We start from the raw sequence: 16,308 nt of genomic DNA, 5'->3' as shown, positions 1-16,308 counted from the left end.
GATAAATATTACAGTACAGTCTATGATAAATATTACATACAATCTATGATAAATATTACAGTAATGTCTATGGTACAGATACAAGTAGATTAATATTACACTGCAACCATGACTTGCCTTCCCCTCTCCACACTTGGTGCCTGTCATGACGAGGCCTGGGTCAGGGAGGTCCCCCTGTCCATCCTGGGTAGTATAGACGTATGTCCCCCTGCACTTCACCTCCATGCCGTCTGTACGGATGGTGGTGTCTATGGACACTGCGTTGGTGCCCTTCGGCTTCTTGGCCGCGCTGTGGCATTGGATCTTCCCGCACTTGGCATCGCTGGGGATCGACGCACAGACAGATGGACGGCGGATGGAAGGACAGACAGACAGACGCATAGGCACACACACAACAATACATCCACGGGAAACAAAGACAAGAGGAAGATTACAGTACGATTAATGGCTTGTGGATGTAAATGACTTTAAGCCTCGTAGTTTATCTAAACGTCTTCATTGGAAGAGGGCATATCCTAAGATCTGCTTGACTGAGGACTGTAACGTCTCCACGTTGCTTATGGGATTCTCTCTAATTCAGATGGGCAGTGGCGTATAATGTGGACACAAGGCTGACTTTCAATGCCTTAATCTTAGGCCTAATTTGCATACAGTTGAAGTGGGAAGTTTACATACACATCGGTTGGAGTCATTAAAACTCGTTTTTCAACCACTCTACAAATTTCTTGTTAACAAACTATAGTTCTGGTAGAGTCGGTTAGGACATCTGTATTGTGCATGACACAAGTCATTTTCCAAACAATTGTTTACAGATTATTTCATTTATAATTCACTGTATCACAATTCCAGTGTGTCAGAAGTTTACATACACTAAGTTGACTGTGCCTTTATCCTCTCTGGGCTAGGGGGCAGTATTTTCACGGCCGGATGAAAAACGTACCCAATTTGAACAGGTTACTACTCTGGCCCAGAAACTAGAATATGCATGTTATTAGTGGATTTGGATAGAAAACACTCTGAAGTTTCTTAAACTGTTTGAATGGTGTCTGTAAGTATAACATAACTCATATGGCAGGCAAAAACCTGAGAAAAATACAAGCAGGAAATGAAAATCTTGTGCCTGTACTTTTTTCAAGTCATTGCCAATGGAACACACAGTGACTAAGGATTCATTTTGCACTTCCTAAGGCTTCCACTAGATGTCAACAGTCTTTAGAAAGTTGTTTGAGGCGTCTATGATGAACAGAGACCGAATGAGAAGGCTGGGAAGTTGGTTACCCAGGGAATGACATCACTTCATTGGCGCGCATTCACGAGAAAGGTAGCTCTGTTCCAAAACGTTTTTCAAGACACTGGAACCGTCCGGTTGAAATATTACTGAATCTTCACGTTCTAAAGGCCCTAAAGATTGATGCTATACAACGTTTGACATGTTTGAACGAACGTAAATAGATTTTTAAAAACTTTTCGTCGTCACATTTTCCGCACGTTTCCTACATTCGGAGTAGCTGAACTGAACGCGCGAACAACAAGGAGCTATTTGGACATAAATTATGAACTTTATCGAACAAATCAACATTTGTTGTGGACCTGGGAATCCTGGAAGTGCCTTCTGGTGAAGATTATTAAAGGTAAGTAAATATTTCTAATGCTATTTATGCATTTAGATGACTCCAAAATGGCGGCTATCTGTATTGCGTAGTGTATTTTTCTGAGCACAGTACTCAGATTATTGCAAAGTGTGCTTTCCCAGTAAAGTTATTTTGAAATCTGTCAATGCGGTTGCATTCAGGAGATGTTAATCTATAATTCTTTGAATAACAGTTTAATATTTTATCAATGTTTATGATGAGTATGTTTGTAAATTGTAGTACTGATTCACCGGAAGTTTTGGGGGAAATACATTTTCTGAATGTCATGCGCCGATGTAAAATGCTGTTTTTGGATATACATATGAACTTGATAGAACAAAAAATGCATGTATTGTCTAACATAATGTCCTAGGAGTGTCATCTGATGAAGATTGTCAAAGGTTAGTGCATCATTTTAGCTGGTTTTCTGCTTTTGGTGACGCCTGTCCTTGCATTGAAAATGGCTGTGTGTAATTTTTTGTCTACGTACTCTCCTAACATAATCTAACTTTATGCTTTCGCCGTAAAGCCTTTTTGAAATCGGACAACGTGGTTGGATTAAGGAGATGTTTATCTTTCAAATGGTGTAAAATAGTTGATTGTTTGAGAAATTGAAATTATGTGGCTATTTTGAAGCAACATCTCAAGACATCAGTCAGGAAGTTAAAGCTTGGTCGCAAATGGGTCTTCCAAATGGGCAATGTCCCCAAGCATAATTCCACAATTGTGGCAAAATGGCCTAAGGACAACAAAGTCAAGGTATTGGAGTGACCATAACAAAGCCCTGACCTGAATCCTATAGAAAATTTGTGGGCAGAACCGAAAAAGTGTGTGCGAGCAAGGAGGCCTACAAACCTGACTCAGTTACACCAGCTCTGTCAGGAGGAATGGGCCAAAATTCACCATATTTATTGTAGGAAGCTTGTGGAAGGCTACCCAAAACGTTTGACCCAAGTTTAACAATTTAAAGGCAATGCTACCAAATACTAATTGAGTGTATGCAAACTTCTGACCCACTGGGAATGTGATGAAAGAAACAAAAGCTGAAATAAATAATTCTCTCTACTATTGTTCTGACATTTCACATTCTTAAAATAAAGTGATGATCCTAACTGACCTAAGACAGGGAATTTTTACTAGCATTAAATGTCAGGAATTGTGAAAAACTGAGTTTAAATGTATTTGGCTAAGGGGTATGTAATCTTCTGACTTCAACTGTAGCTAAAATGCTAATTTGGATCCATTCATTAGTTGAGGTGCGACGCCATGGAAACGGTCTCTGAGACGCACAGCTGCGATTTACAGTTCACAGAGGGGCGTGGCTTGTGTGCGTTACTGTACATGGATAAACGAGGACTGGTGCCCCCCTTTTTAAAGGACTGGTGGGCAGCTAGGAAAAACACTGGATGTCAGACTGTGAAGCAAGCAGTGTGTTATTGGTTAAGGCCAGGAGTTGTTCACATTCATGTGATTTGACAAGGAAATACTCTGGGTCCTTATATAGCAGATCATGGATGGCCCTGGATGGCTGAAGTGGGTGCAGGCTTTTGTTCCAGACCAACACTAACCCACCTGATTTAACTCCAGGATCAGGTGTGGCCCACAGAATTATGCTTTGACCAACCCCGGCCTATGCTATAATATCTCAACACTTTATAACTTTAAACAGGCAATGTAGTTAGATAGTTATATTGTAGCTGAATTGGAACTACTATGCCGTGTTATGAAGATTTATAAGAGGACAATGTTCCCACTAACCTTTTCTCGCACTTCATGTAGTTTCCCTGTCCGTCCTTCCCACAGTTTCCAAACGCGTTCCCTGCTGCGTTGACGTCTTGAAAGCAGGCGTCGTGCGCTGGCCGGGCACCTGGGACATAAAAATCCATAATGTAAATAAAAGTTACTATAGCAACCACTCACTCATGAGAAAAGCCATTACGCCCATACAGGGGTGCTTACATTCACTTTCAAGGAGCAACAGTTTGAGCTACTTGAGTCACCATGATGTATATTCCTACACAAAAGACAGTTTGCACCTCTAAGAATGACAAAACAGATTTTTTTTTTTTAAAGGATAAAAATAAATAAAAATATTTTGATTTTGTTATGTCCAAAAATAATATTCTGAAAAAAAATGAGAACTTTTTCAAAACGCATCACCACATTTTATATTTGTTACTAAATACTAAAATAAGTTTTAGGTAAATAATCCTTTTGTAAAGCTTTGAACTGTGATTGCTGACTAATGCTGTAATACACGTTACCCAACGTTGTATGCTAATGCAGTTTAAAGGTGTAGATCGTCATGGTGATCTGTGTACTGTACGTGAGGAGGAAAGCCGATACATCACTACCCATGATGCAGATGGAGAGAGAGAGAGAGAGAGGGAGAGAGAGAGAGAGAGAGAGAGAGAGAGAGAGAAAGGTTGAGGTCCTTATCATCAATTATGTTAATACTGTTTAAAAAGGTGGCTATCCTAATGACTAGCTGGAGTTTCTAAATGCTGAAAAGTTTTGCTGGTGGAGATGTGACTGGCTTACTGAGACAGTGAGGTGACTATGGTACGTGACAAAAGCTCTCCAGATACTCTCTAGGTCTGTGAAACTCTCTAGGTCTGTTAGGTCTGTGGTACTCTCTAGGTCTGTGGTACTCTCTAGGTCTGTGGTACTCTCTAGGTCTGTGGTACTCTCTAGGTCTGTGATACTCTCTAGGTCTGTGATACTCTCTAGGTCTGTGGTACTCTCTAGGTCTGTGGTACTCTCTAGGTCTGTTAGGTCTGTGGTACTCTCTAGGTCTGTGGTACTCTCTAGCTCTGTGATACTCTCTAGGTCTGTTAGGTCTGTGGTACTCTCTAGGTCTGTGGTACTCTCTAGGTCTGTTAGGTATGTGATACTCTCTAGGTCTGTGGTACTCTCTAGGTCTGTGATACTCTCTAGGTCTGTGGTACTCTAGGTCTGTGGTACTCTCTAGGTCTGTTAGGTCTGTGATACTCTCTAGGTCTGTGGTACTCTCTAGGTCTGTTAGGTCTGTGATACTCTCTAGGTCTGTGATACTCTCTAGGTCTGTGATACTCTCTAGGTCTGTGATACTCTCTAGGTCTGTGGTACTCTCTAGGTCTGTTAGGTCTGTGATACTCTCTAGGTCTGTGATACTCTCTAGGTCTGTGGTACTCTCTAGGTCTGTGATACTCTCTAGGTCTGTGGTACTCTCTAGGTCTGTGGTACTCTCTAGGTCTGTGATACTCTCTAGGTCTGTGATACTCTCTAGGTCTGTGGTACTCTCTAGGTCTGTGGTACTCTCTAGGTCTGTGATACTCTCTAGGTCTGTGATACTCTCTAGGTCTGTGATACTCTCTAGGTCTGTGATACTCTCTAGGTCTGTGGTACTCTCTAGGTCTGTTAGGTCTGTGATACTCTCTAGGTCTGTGGTACTCTCTAGGTCTGTTAGGTCTGTGATACTCTCTAGGTCTGTTATACTCTCTAGGTCTGTGATACTCTCTAGGTCTGTGGTACTCTCTAGGTCTGTTAGGTCTGTGATACTCTCTAGGTCTGTGATACTCTAGGTCGGTGGTACTCTCTAGGTCTGTGGTACTCTCTAGGTCTGTGGTACTCTCTAGGTCTGTGGTGCTCTCTAGGTCTGTGGAACTCTCTAGGTCTGTTAGGTCTGTGGTACTCTATAGGTCTGTTAGGTCTGTGGTACTCTCTAGGTCTGTGGTACTCTCTAGGTCTGTTAGGTCTGTGGTACTCTCTAGGTCTGTGGTACTCTCTAGGTCTGTGATACTCTCTAGGTCTGTGGTACTCTCTAGGTCTGTGATACTCTCTAGGTCTGTGGTACTCTCTAGGTCTGTGGTACACTCTAGGTCTGTGGTACACTCTAGGTCTGTTATGTCTGTGGTACTCTCTAGGTCTGTGGTACTCTCTAGGTCTGTGGTACTCTCTAGGTCTGTGGTACTCTCTAGGTCTGTGGTACTCTCTAGGTCTGTGGTACTCTCTAGGTCTGTGGTACTCTCTAGGTCTGTGATACTCTCTAGGTCTGTGGTACTCTCTAGGTCTGTTAGGTCTGTGGTACTCTCTAGGTCTGTTAGGTCTGTGATACTCTCTAGGTCTGTGATACTCTCTAGGTCTGTGAAACTCTCTAGGTCTGTGATACTCTCTAGGTCTGTTAGGTCTGTGGTACTCTCTAGGTCTGTGGTACTCTCTAGGTCTGTGATACTCTCTAGGTCTGTGGTACTCTCTAGGTCTGTTAGGTCTGTGATACTCTCTAGGTCTGTGATACTCTCTAGGTCTGTGATACTCTCTAGGTCTGTGGTACTCTCTAGGTCTGTTAGGTCTGTGATACTCTCTAGGTCTGTGATACTCTCTAGGTCTGTGGTACTCTCTAGGTCTGTGATACTCTCTAGGTCTGTGATACTCTCTAGGTCTGTGGTACTCTCTAGGTCTGTGATACTCTCTAGGTCTGTGATACTCTCTAGGTCTGTGGTACTCTCTAGGTCTGTGGTACTCTCTAGGTATGTGGTACTCTCTAGGTCTGTGGTACTCTCTAGGTCTGTGGTACTCTCTAGGTCTGTGGTACTCTCTAGGTCTGTTAGGTCTGTGATACTCTCTAGGTCTGTTATACTCTCTAGGTCTGTGATACTCTCTAGGTCTGTGGTACTCTCTAGGTCTGTTAGGTCTGTGATACTCTCTAGGTCTGTGATACTCTCTAGGTCTGTGGTACTCTCTAGGTCTGTGATACTCTCTAGGTCTGTTAGGTCTGTGATACTCTCTAGGTCTGTGATACTCTCTAGGTCTGTGATACTCTCTAGGTCGGTGGTACTCTCTAGGTCTGTGGTACTCTCTAGGTCTGTGGTACTCTCTAGGTCTGTGGTACTCTCTAGGTCTGTGGTACTCTCTAGGTCTGTGGAACTCTCTAGGTCTGTTAGGTCTGTGGTACTCTATAGGTCTGTTAGGTCTGTGGTACTCTCTAGGTCTGTGGTACTCTCTAGGTCTGTTAGGTCTGTGGTACTCTCTAGGTCTGTGGTACTCTCTAGGTCTGTGATACTCTCTAGGTCTGTGGTACTCTCTAGGTCTGTGATACTCTCTAGGTCTGTGGTACTCTCTAGGTCTGTGGTACTCTCTAGGTCTGTGGTACACTCTAGGTCTGTTATGTCTGTGGTACTCTCTAGGTCTGTGATACTCTCTAGGTCTGTGATACTCTCTAGGTCTGTGGTACTCTCTAGGTCTGTGGTACTCTCTAGGTCTGTGGTACTCTCTAGGTCTGTGATAGTCTCTAGGTCTGTGGTACTCTCTAGGTCTGTTAGGTCTGTGATACTCTCTAGATCTGTGGTACTCTCTAGGTCTGTGGTACTCTCTAGGTCTGTAGTACTCTCTAGGTCTGTGGTACTCTCTAGGTCTGTGGTACTCTCTAGGTCTGTTAGGTCTGTGGTACTCTCTAGGTCTGTTAGGTCTGTGATACTCTCTAGGTCTGTGATACTCTCTAGGTCTGTGAAACTCTCTAGGTCTGTGATACTCTCTAGGTCTGTTAGGTCTGTGGTACTCTCTAGGTCTGTGGTACTCTCTAGGTCTGTGATACTCTCTAGGTCTGTGATACTCTCTAGGTCTGTTAGGTCTGTGGTACTCTCTAGGTCTGTGGTACTCTCTAGGTCTGTGATACTCTCTAGGTCTGTTAGGTCTGTGGTACGCTCTAGGTCTGTGGTACTCTCTAGGTCTGTGGTACTCTCTAGGTCTGTGGTACTCTCTAGGTCTGTGGTACTCTCTAGGTCTGTGGTAGTCTCTAGGTCTGTGATACACTCTAGGTCTGTGATACTCTCTAGGTCTGTGGTACTCTCTAGGTCTGTGGTACTCTTGGTCTGTGGTACTCTCTAGGTCTGTGGTACACTCTAGGTCTGTGATACGCTCTAGGTCTGTGATACGCTCTAGGTCTGTGGTACTCTCTAGGTCTGTGGTACTCTCTAGGTCTGTGGTACTCTCTAGGTCTGTTATGTCTGTGGTACTCTCTAGGTCTGTGGTACTCTCTAGGTCTGTTATGTCTGTGGTACTCTCTAGGTCTGTTAGGTCTGTGGTACTCTCTAGGTATGTAGTACTCTCTAGGTCTGTGGTACTCTCTAGGTCTGTTAGGTCTGTGATACTCTCTAGGTCTGTGGTACTCTCTACGTCTGTAGTACTCTCTAGGTCTGTGATACTCTCTAGGTCTGTTAGGTCTGTGGTACTCTCTAGGTCTGTGGTACTCTCTAGGTCTGTAGTACTCTCTAGGTCTGTGGTACTCTCTAGGTCTGTTAGGTCTGTGGTACTCTCTAGGTCTGTGGTACTCTCTAGGTCTGTTAGGTCTGTGATACTCTCTAGGTCTGTGGTACTCTCTAGGTCTGTTAGGTCTGTGATACTCTCTAGGTCTGTGATACTCTCTAGGTCGGTGGTACTCTCTAGGTATGTGATACTCTCTAGGTCTGTGGTACTCTCTAGGTCTGTGGTACTCTCTAGGTCTGTGGTACTCTCTAGGTCTGTGGTACTCTCTAGGTCTGTGGTACTCTCTAGGTCTGTTAGGTCTGTGGTACTCTATAGGTCTGTTAGGTCTGTGGTACTCTCAAGGTCTGTGGTACTCTCTAGGTCTGTGATACTCTCTAGGTCTGTGGTACTCTCTAGGTCTGTGATACTCTCTAGGTCTGTGGTACTCTTTAGGTCTGTGGTACTCTCTAGGTCTGTGGTACTCTCTAGGTCTGTGGTACACTCTAGGTCTGTTATGTCTGTGGTATTCTCTAGGTCTGTGGTACTCTCTAGGTTTGTGGTACTCTCTAGGGCTGTGATACTCTCTAGGTCTGTGGTACTCTCTAGGTCTGTGGTACTCTCTAGGTCTGTTAGGTCTGTGGTACTCTCTAGGTCTGTTAGGTCTGTGGTACTCTTTAGGTCTGTGATACTCTCTAGGTCTGTGGTACTCTAGGTCTGTGGTACTCTCTAGGTCTGTTAGCTCTGTGGTACTCTCTAGGTCTGTTAGGTCTGTGATACTCTCTAGGTCTGTGATACTCTCTAGGTCTGTGAAACTCTAGGTCTGTTAGGTCTGTGATACTCTCTAGGTCTGTGATACTCTCTAGGTCTGTGATACTCTCTAGGTCTGTTAGGTCTGTGGTACTCTCTAGGTCTGTGGTACTCTCTAGGTCTGTTAGGTCTGTGGTACGCTCTAGGTCTGTGGTACTCTCTAGGTCTGTGGTACTCTCTAGGTCTGTGGTACTCTCTAGGTCTGTGATACTCTCTAGGTCTGTGGTACTCTCTACGTCTGTGGTACTCTCTAGGTCTGTGGTACACTCTAGGTCTGTGGTACTCTCTTGGTCTGTGGTACTCTCTAGGTCTGTGATACTCTCTAGGTCTGTTATGTCTGTGGTACTCTCTAGGTCTGTGGTACTCTCTAGGTCTGTGGTACTCTCTAGGTATGTGATACTCTCTAGGTCTGTGGTACTCTCTAGGTCTGTGGTACTCTCTAGGTCTGTGGTACTCTCTAGGTCTGTGGTACTCTCTAGGTCTGTTAGGTCTGTGATACTCTCTAGGTCTGTGGTACTCTCTAGGTCTGTTAGGTCTGTGATACTCTCTAGGTCTGTTATACTCTCTAGGTCTGTGATACTCTCTAGGTCTGTGGTACTCTCTAGGTCTGTTAGGTCTGTGATACTCTCTAGGTCTGTGATACTCTCTAGGTCTGTGATACTCTCTAGGTCTGTGATACTCTCTAGGTCTGTGGTACTCTCTAGGTCTGTTAGGTCTGTGATACTCTCTAGGTCTGTGATACTCTCTAGGTCTGTGATACTCTCTAGGTCGGTGGTACTCTCTAGGTATGTGATACTCTCTAGGTCTGTGGTACTCTCTAGGTCTGTGGTACTCTCTAGGTCTGTGGAACTCTCTAGGTCTGTTAGGTCTGTGGTACTCTATAGGTCTGTTAGGTCTGTGGTACTCTCTAGGTCTGTGGTACTCTCTAGGTCTGTTAGGTCTGTGGTACTCTCTAGGTCTGTGGTACTCTCTAGGTCTGTGATACTCTCTAGGTCTGTGGTACTCTCTAGGTCTGTGATACTCTCTAGGTCTGTGGTACTCTCTAGGTCTGTTGTACTCTCTAGGTCTGTGGTACACTCTAGGTCTGTGGTACACTCTAGGTCTGTTATGTCTGTGGTACTCTCTAGGTCTGTGATACTCTCTAGGTCTGTGGTACTCTCTAGGTCTGTGGTACTCTCTAGGTCTGTGGTACTCTCTAGGTCTGTGATACTCTCTAGGTCTGTGATACTCTCTAGGTCTGTGGTACTCTCTAGGTCTGTTAGGTCTGTGATACTCTCTAGGTCTGTGGTACTCTCTAGGTCTGTGGTACTCTCTAGGTCTGTAGTACTCTCTAGGTCTGTGGTACTCTCTAGGTCTGTGGTACTCTCTAGGTCTGTTAGGTCTGTGGTACTCTCTAGGTCTGTGGTACTCTCTAGGTCTGTGATACTCTCTAGGTCTGTTAGGTCTGTGATACTCTCTAGGTCTGTGGTACTCTCTAGGTCTGTGATACTCTCTAGGTCTGTTAGGTCTGTGGTACTCTCTAGGTCTGTGGTACTCTCTAGGTCTGTGATACTCTCTAGGTCTGTTAGGTCTGTGGTACGCTCTACGTCTGTGGTACTCTCTAGGTCTGTGGTACTCTCTAGGTCTGTGATACTCTCTAGGTCTGTGGTACTCTCTAGGTCTGTGATACTCTCTAGGTCTGTGATACTCTCTAGGTCTGTGATACACTCTAGGTCTGTGATACTCTCTAGGTCTGTGGTACTCTCTAGGTCTGTGGTACTCTCTAGGTCTGTGGTACTCTCTAGGTCTGTGATACGCTCTAGGTCTGTGGTACTCTCTAGGTCTGTGGTACTCTCTAGGTCTGTGGTACTCTCTAGGTCTGTGGTACTCTCTAGGTCTGTGATACTCTCTAGGTCTGTTATGTCTGTGGTACTCTCTAGGTCTGTGGTACTATCTAGGTCTGTTATGTCTGTGGTACTCTCTAGGTCTGTTAGGTCTGTGGTACTCTCTAGGTCTGTTAGGTCTGTGGTACTCTCTAGGTATGTAGTACTCTCTAGGTCTGTGGTACTCTCTAGGTCTGTTAGGTCTGTGGTACTCTCTAGGTCTGTGGTACTCTCTACGTCTGTAGTACTCTCTAGGTCTGTGATACTCTCTAGGTCTGTTAGGTCTGTGGTACTCTCTAGGTCTGTGGTACTCTCTAGGTCTGTAGTACTCTCTAGGTCTGTGATACTCTCTAGGTCTGTTAGGTCTGTGGTACTCTCTAGGTCTGTGGTACTCTCTAGGTCTGTGATACACTCTAGGTCTGTGATACGCTCTAGGTCTGTGGTACTCTCTAGGTCTGTGGTACTCTCTAGGTCTGTGGTACTCTCTAGGTCTGTGGTACTCTCTTGGTCTGTGGTACTCTCTAGGTCTGTGATACTCTCTAGGTCTGTGATCGCTCTAGGTCTGTGATACGCTCTAGGTCTGTGGTACTCTCTAGGTCTGTGGTACTCTCTAGGTCTGTGGTACTCTCTAGGTCTGTTAGGTCTGTGGTACTCTCTAGGTCTGTGGTACTCTCTAGGTCTGTTATGTCTGTGGTACTCTCTAGGTCTGTTAGGTCTGTGGTACTCTCTAGGTCTGTTAGGTCTGTGGTACTCTCTAGGTCTGTAGTACTCTCTAGGTCTGTGGTACTCTCTAGGTCTGTTAGGTCTGTGGTACTCTCTAGGTCTGTGGTACTCTCTACGTCTGTAGTACTCTCTAGGTCTGTGGTACTCTCTAGGTCTGTTAGGTCTGTGGTACTCTCTAGGTCTGTGGTACTCTCTAGGTCTGTAGTACTCTCTAGGTCTGTGGTACTCTCTAGGTCTGTTAGGTCTGTGGTACTCTCTAGGTCTGTGGTACTCTCTAGGTCTGTTAGGTCTGTGATACTCTCTAGGTCTGTGGTACTCTCTAGGTCTGTTAGGTCTGTGATACTCTCTAGGTCTGTGATACTCTCTAGGTCTGTGGTACTCTCTAGGTCTGTGATACTCTCTAGGTCTGTGGTACTCTCTAGGTCTGTGGTACTCTCTAGGTCTGTGGTACTCTCTAGGTCTGTGGTACTCTCTAGGTCTGTTAGGTCTGTGGTACTCTCTAGGTCTGTTAGGTCTGTGGTACTCTCTAGGTCTGTGGTACTCTCTAGGTCTGTGATACTCTCTAGGTCTGTGGTACTCTCTAGGTCTGTGATACTCTCTAGGTCTGTGGTACTCTTTAGGTCTGTGGTACTCTCTAGGTCTGTGGTACTCTCTAGGTCTGTGGTACTCTCTAGGTCTGTTATGTCTGTGGTACTCTCTAGGTCTGTGGTACTCTCTAGGTCTGTGGTACTCTCTAGGTCTGTGGTACTCTCTAGGTCTGTGGTACTCTCTAGGTCTGTGGTACTCTCTAGGTCTGTTAGGTCTGTGGTACTCTCTAGGTCTGTTAGGTCTGTGGTACTCTTTAGGTCTGTGGTACTCTCTAGGTCTGTGGTACTCTCTAGGTCTGTGGTACTCTCTAGGTCTGTTAGGTCTGTGGTACTCTCTAGGTCTGTTAGGTCTGTGATACTCTCTAGGTCTGTGATACTCTCTAGGTCTGTGAAACTCTCTAGGTCTGTGATACTCTCTAGGTCTGTTAGGTCTGTGGTACTCTCTAGGTCTGTGATACTCTCTAGGTCTGTGATACTCTCTAGGTCTGTTAGGTCTGTGGTACTCTCTAGGTCTGTGGTACTCTCTAGGTCTGTTAGGTCTGTGGTACTCTCTAGGTCTGTGGTACTCTCTAGGTCTGTGGTACTCTCTAGGTCTGTGGTACTCTCTAGGTCTGTGATACTCTCTAGGTCTGTGGTACTCTCTACGTCTGTGGTACTCTCTAGGTCTGTGGTACACTCTAGGTCTGTGGTACTCTCTTGGTCTGTGGTACTCTCTAGGTCTGTGGTACTCTCTAGGTCTGTTATGTCTGTGGTACTCTCTAGGTCTGTGGTACTCTCTAGGTCTGTGGTACTCTCTAGGTCTGTGATACTCTCTAGGTCTGTGGTACTCTCTAGGTCTGTGGTACTCTCTAGGTCTGTGGTACTCTCTAGGTCTGTGGTACTCTCTAGGTCTGTTAGGTCTGTGATACTCTCTAGGTCTGTGGTACTCTCTAGGTCTGTTAGGTCTGTGATACTCTCTAGGTCTGTTATACTCTCTAGGTCTGTGATACTCTCTAGGTCTGTGGTACTCTCTAGGTCTGTTAGGTCTGTGATACTCTCTAGGGTCTGTGATACTCTCTAGGTCTGTGATACTCTCTAGGTCTGTGATACTCTCTAGGTCTGTGGTACTCTCTAGGTCTGTTAGGTCTGTGATACTCTCTAGGTCTGTGATACTCTCTAGGTCTGTGATACTCTCTAGGTCTGTGGTACTCTCTAGGTCTGTGGTACTCTCTAGGTCTGTGGTACTCTCTAGGTCTGTGGTACTCTCTAGGTCTGTGGTACTCTCTAGGTCTGTTAGGTCTGTGGTACTCTCTAGGTCTGTTAGGTCTGTGGTACTCTCTAGGTCTGTGGTACTCTCTAGGTCTGTTAGGTCTGTGGTACTCTCTAGGTCTGTGGTACTCTCTAGGTCTGTGATACTCTCTAGGTCTGTGATACTCTCTAGGTCTGTGGTACTCTCTAGGTCTGTGGTACTCTCTAGGTCTGTGGTACACTCTAGGTCTGTGGTACACTCTAGGTCTGTTATGTCTGTGGTACTCTCTAGGTCTGTGGTACTCTCTAGGTCTGTGGTACTCTCTAGGTCTGTGGTACTCTCTAGGTCTGTGGTACTCTCTAGGTCTGTGATACTCTCTAGGTCTGTGATACTCTCTAGGTCTGTGGTACTCTCTAGGTCTGTTAGGTCTGTGATACTCTCTAGGTCTGTGGTACTCTCTAGGTCTGTGGTACTCTCTAGGTCTGTGGTACTCTCTAGGTCTGTGGTACTCTCTAGGTCTGTGGTACTCTCTAGGTCTGTTAGGTCTGTGGTACTCTCTAGGTCTGTGGTACTCTCTAGGTCTGTGGTACTCTCTAGGTCTGTATCTAGGTCTGTGATACTCTCTAGGTCTGTTAGGTCTGTGGTACTCTCTAGGTCTGTGGTACTCTCTAGGTCTGTGGTACTCTCTAGGTCTGTTAGGTCTGTGGTACTCTCTAGGTCTGTGGTACTCTCTAGGTCTGTGATACTCTCTAGGTCTGTTAGGTCTGTGGTACGCTCTACGTCTGTGGTACTCTCTAGGTCTGTGGTACTCTCTAGGTCTGTGATACTCTCTAGGTCTGTGGTACTCTCTAGGTCTGTGATACTCTCTAGGTCTGTGATACTCTCTAGGTCTGTGATACTCTCTAGGTCTGTGGTACTCTCTAGGTCTGTGGTACTCTCTAGGTCTGTGGTACTCTCTAGGTCTGTGGTACTCTCTAGGTCTGTGATACACTCTAGGTCTGTGATACGCTCTAGGTCTGTGGTACTCTCTAGGTCTGTGGTACTCTCTAGGTCTGTGGTACTCTCTAGGTCTGTGATACTCTCTAGGTCTGTTATGTCTGTGGTACTCTCTAGGTCTGTGGTACTATCTAGGTCTGTTATGTCTGTGGTACTCTCTAGGTCTGTTAGGTCTGTGGTACTCTCTAGGTCTGTTAGGTCTGTGGTACTCTCTAGGTATGTAGTACTCTCTAGGTCTGTGGTACTCTCTAGGTCTGTTAGGTCTGTGGTACTCTCTAGGTCTGTGGTACTCTCTACGTCTGTAGTACTCTCTAGGTCTGTGATACTCTCTAGGTCTGTGATACTCTCTAGGTCTGTTAGGTCTGTGGTACTCTCTAGGTCTGTGGTACTCTCTAGGTCTGTAGTACTCTCTAGGTCTGTGATACTCTCTAGGTCTGTTAGGTCTGTGGTACTCTCTAGGTCTGTGGTACTCTCTAGGTCTGTGATACACTCTAGGTCTGTGATACGCTCTAGGTCTGTGGTACTCTCTAGGTCTGTGGTACTCTCTAGGTCTGTGGTACTCTCTAGGTCTGTGGTACTCTCTTGGTCTGTGGTACTCTCTAGGTCTGTGATACACTCTAGGTCTGTGATACGCTCTAGGTCTGTGATACGCTCTAGGTCTGTGGTACTCTCTAGGTCTGTGGTACTCTCTAGGTCTGTGGTACTCTCTAGGTCTGTTATGTCTGTGGTACTCTCTAGGTCTGTGGTACTCTCTAGGTCTGTTATGTCTGTGGTACTCTCTAGGTCTGTTAGGTCTGTGGTACTCTCTAGGTCTGTTAGGTCTGTGGTACTCTCTAGGTATGTAGTACTCTCTAGGTCTGTGGTACTCTCTAGGTCTGTTAGGTCTGTGGTACTCTCTACGTCTGTAGTACTCTCTAGGTCTGTGATACTCTCTAGGTCTGTTAGGTCTGTGGTACTCTCTAGGTCTGTGGTACTCTCTAGGTCTGTAGTACTCTCTAGGTCTGTGGTACTCTCTAGGTCTGTTAGGTCTGTGGTACTCTCTAGGTCTGTGGTACTCTCTAGGTCTGTTAGGTCTGTGGTACTCTCTAGGTCTGTGGTACTCTCTAGGTCTGTTAGGTCTGTGATACTCTCTAGGTCTGTGATACTCTCTAGGTCTGTGGTACTCTCTAGGTATGTGATACTCTCTAGGTCTGTGGTACTCTCTAGGTCTGTGGTACTCTCTAGGTCTGTGGTACTCTCTAGGTCTGTGGTACTCTCTAGGTCTGTTAGGTCTGTGGTACTCTCTAGGTCTGTTAGGTCTGTGGTACTCTCTAGGTCTGTGGTACTCTCTAGGTCTGTGATACTCTCTAGGTCTGTGGTACTCTCTAGGTCTGTGATACTCTCTAGGTCTGTGGTACTCTCTAGGTCTGTGGTACTCTCTAGGTCTGTGGTACTCTCTAGGTCTGTGGTACACTCTAGGTCTGTTATGTCTGTGGTATTCTCTAGGTCTGTGGTACTCTCTAGGTTTGTGGTACTCTCTAGGGCTGTGATACTCTCTAGGTCTGTGGTACTCTCTAGGTCTGTGGTACTCTCTAGGTCTGTTAGGTCTGTGGTACTCTCTAGGTCTGTTAGGTCTGTGGTACTCTTTAGGTCTGTGATACTCTCTAGGTCTGTGGTACTCTAGGTCTGTGGTACTCTCTAGGTCTGTTAGGTCTGTGGTACTCTCTAGGTCTGTTAGGTCTGTGATACTCTCTAGGTCTGTGATACTCTCTAGGTCTGTGAAACTCTAGGTCTGTGATACTCTCTAGGTCTGTTAGGTCTGTGGTACTCTCGAGGTCTGTGATACTCTCTAGGTCTGTGATACTCTCTAGGTCTGTTAGGTCTGTGGTACTCTCTAGGTCTGTGGTACTCTCTAGGTCTGTTAGGTCTGTGGTACGCTCTAGGTCTGTGGTACTCTCTAGGTCTGTGGTACTCTCTAGGTCTGTGGTACTCTCTAGGTCTGTGATACTCTCTAGGTCTGTGGTACTCTCTACGTCTGTGGTACTCTCTAGGTCTGTGGTACACTCTAGGTCTGTGGTACTCTCTTGGTCTGTGGTACTCTCTAGGTCTGTGATACTCTCTAGGTCTGTTATGTCTGTGGTACTCTCTAGGTCTGTGGTACTCTCTAGGTCTGTGGTACTCTCTAGGTCTGTGATACTCTCTAGGTCTGTGGTACTCTCTAGGTCTGTGGTACTCTCTAGGTCTGTGGTACTCTCTAGGTCTGTGGTACTCTC

The 16,308-nt window shown here is 45.6% G+C and overlaps 1 protein-coding gene across 2 annotated transcripts in view; it reads right to left on the bottom strand.

Annotated features, from left to right (window-relative positions):
- Positions 1-16,308, bottom strand: part of adam19a (ADAM metallopeptidase domain 19a) — a 246,765-nt gene that overhangs the window by 28,303 nt on the left and 202,154 nt on the right. For both annotated transcript variants that reach the window (XM_045721474.1, XM_045721473.1), the window contains exons 15-16: positions 3,390-3,498; positions 118-322 (exon numbers count right to left, since the gene is read on the bottom strand). In XM_045721474.1, the coding sequence (XP_045577430.1) occupies positions 118-322; positions 3,390-3,498 (314 nt within the window). The remainder of the gene's footprint in view (positions 1-117; positions 323-3,389; positions 3,499-16,308) is intronic.

Source organism: Salmo salar, chromosome ssa07, assembly GCF_905237065.1.
Source record: "Salmo salar chromosome ssa07, Ssal_v3.1, whole genome shotgun sequence".
Taxonomy (NCBI): Eukaryota; Metazoa; Chordata; class Actinopteri; order Salmoniformes; family Salmonidae; genus Salmo; species Salmo salar.
This window is presented reverse-complemented; position numbering and strand designations above follow the sequence as displayed.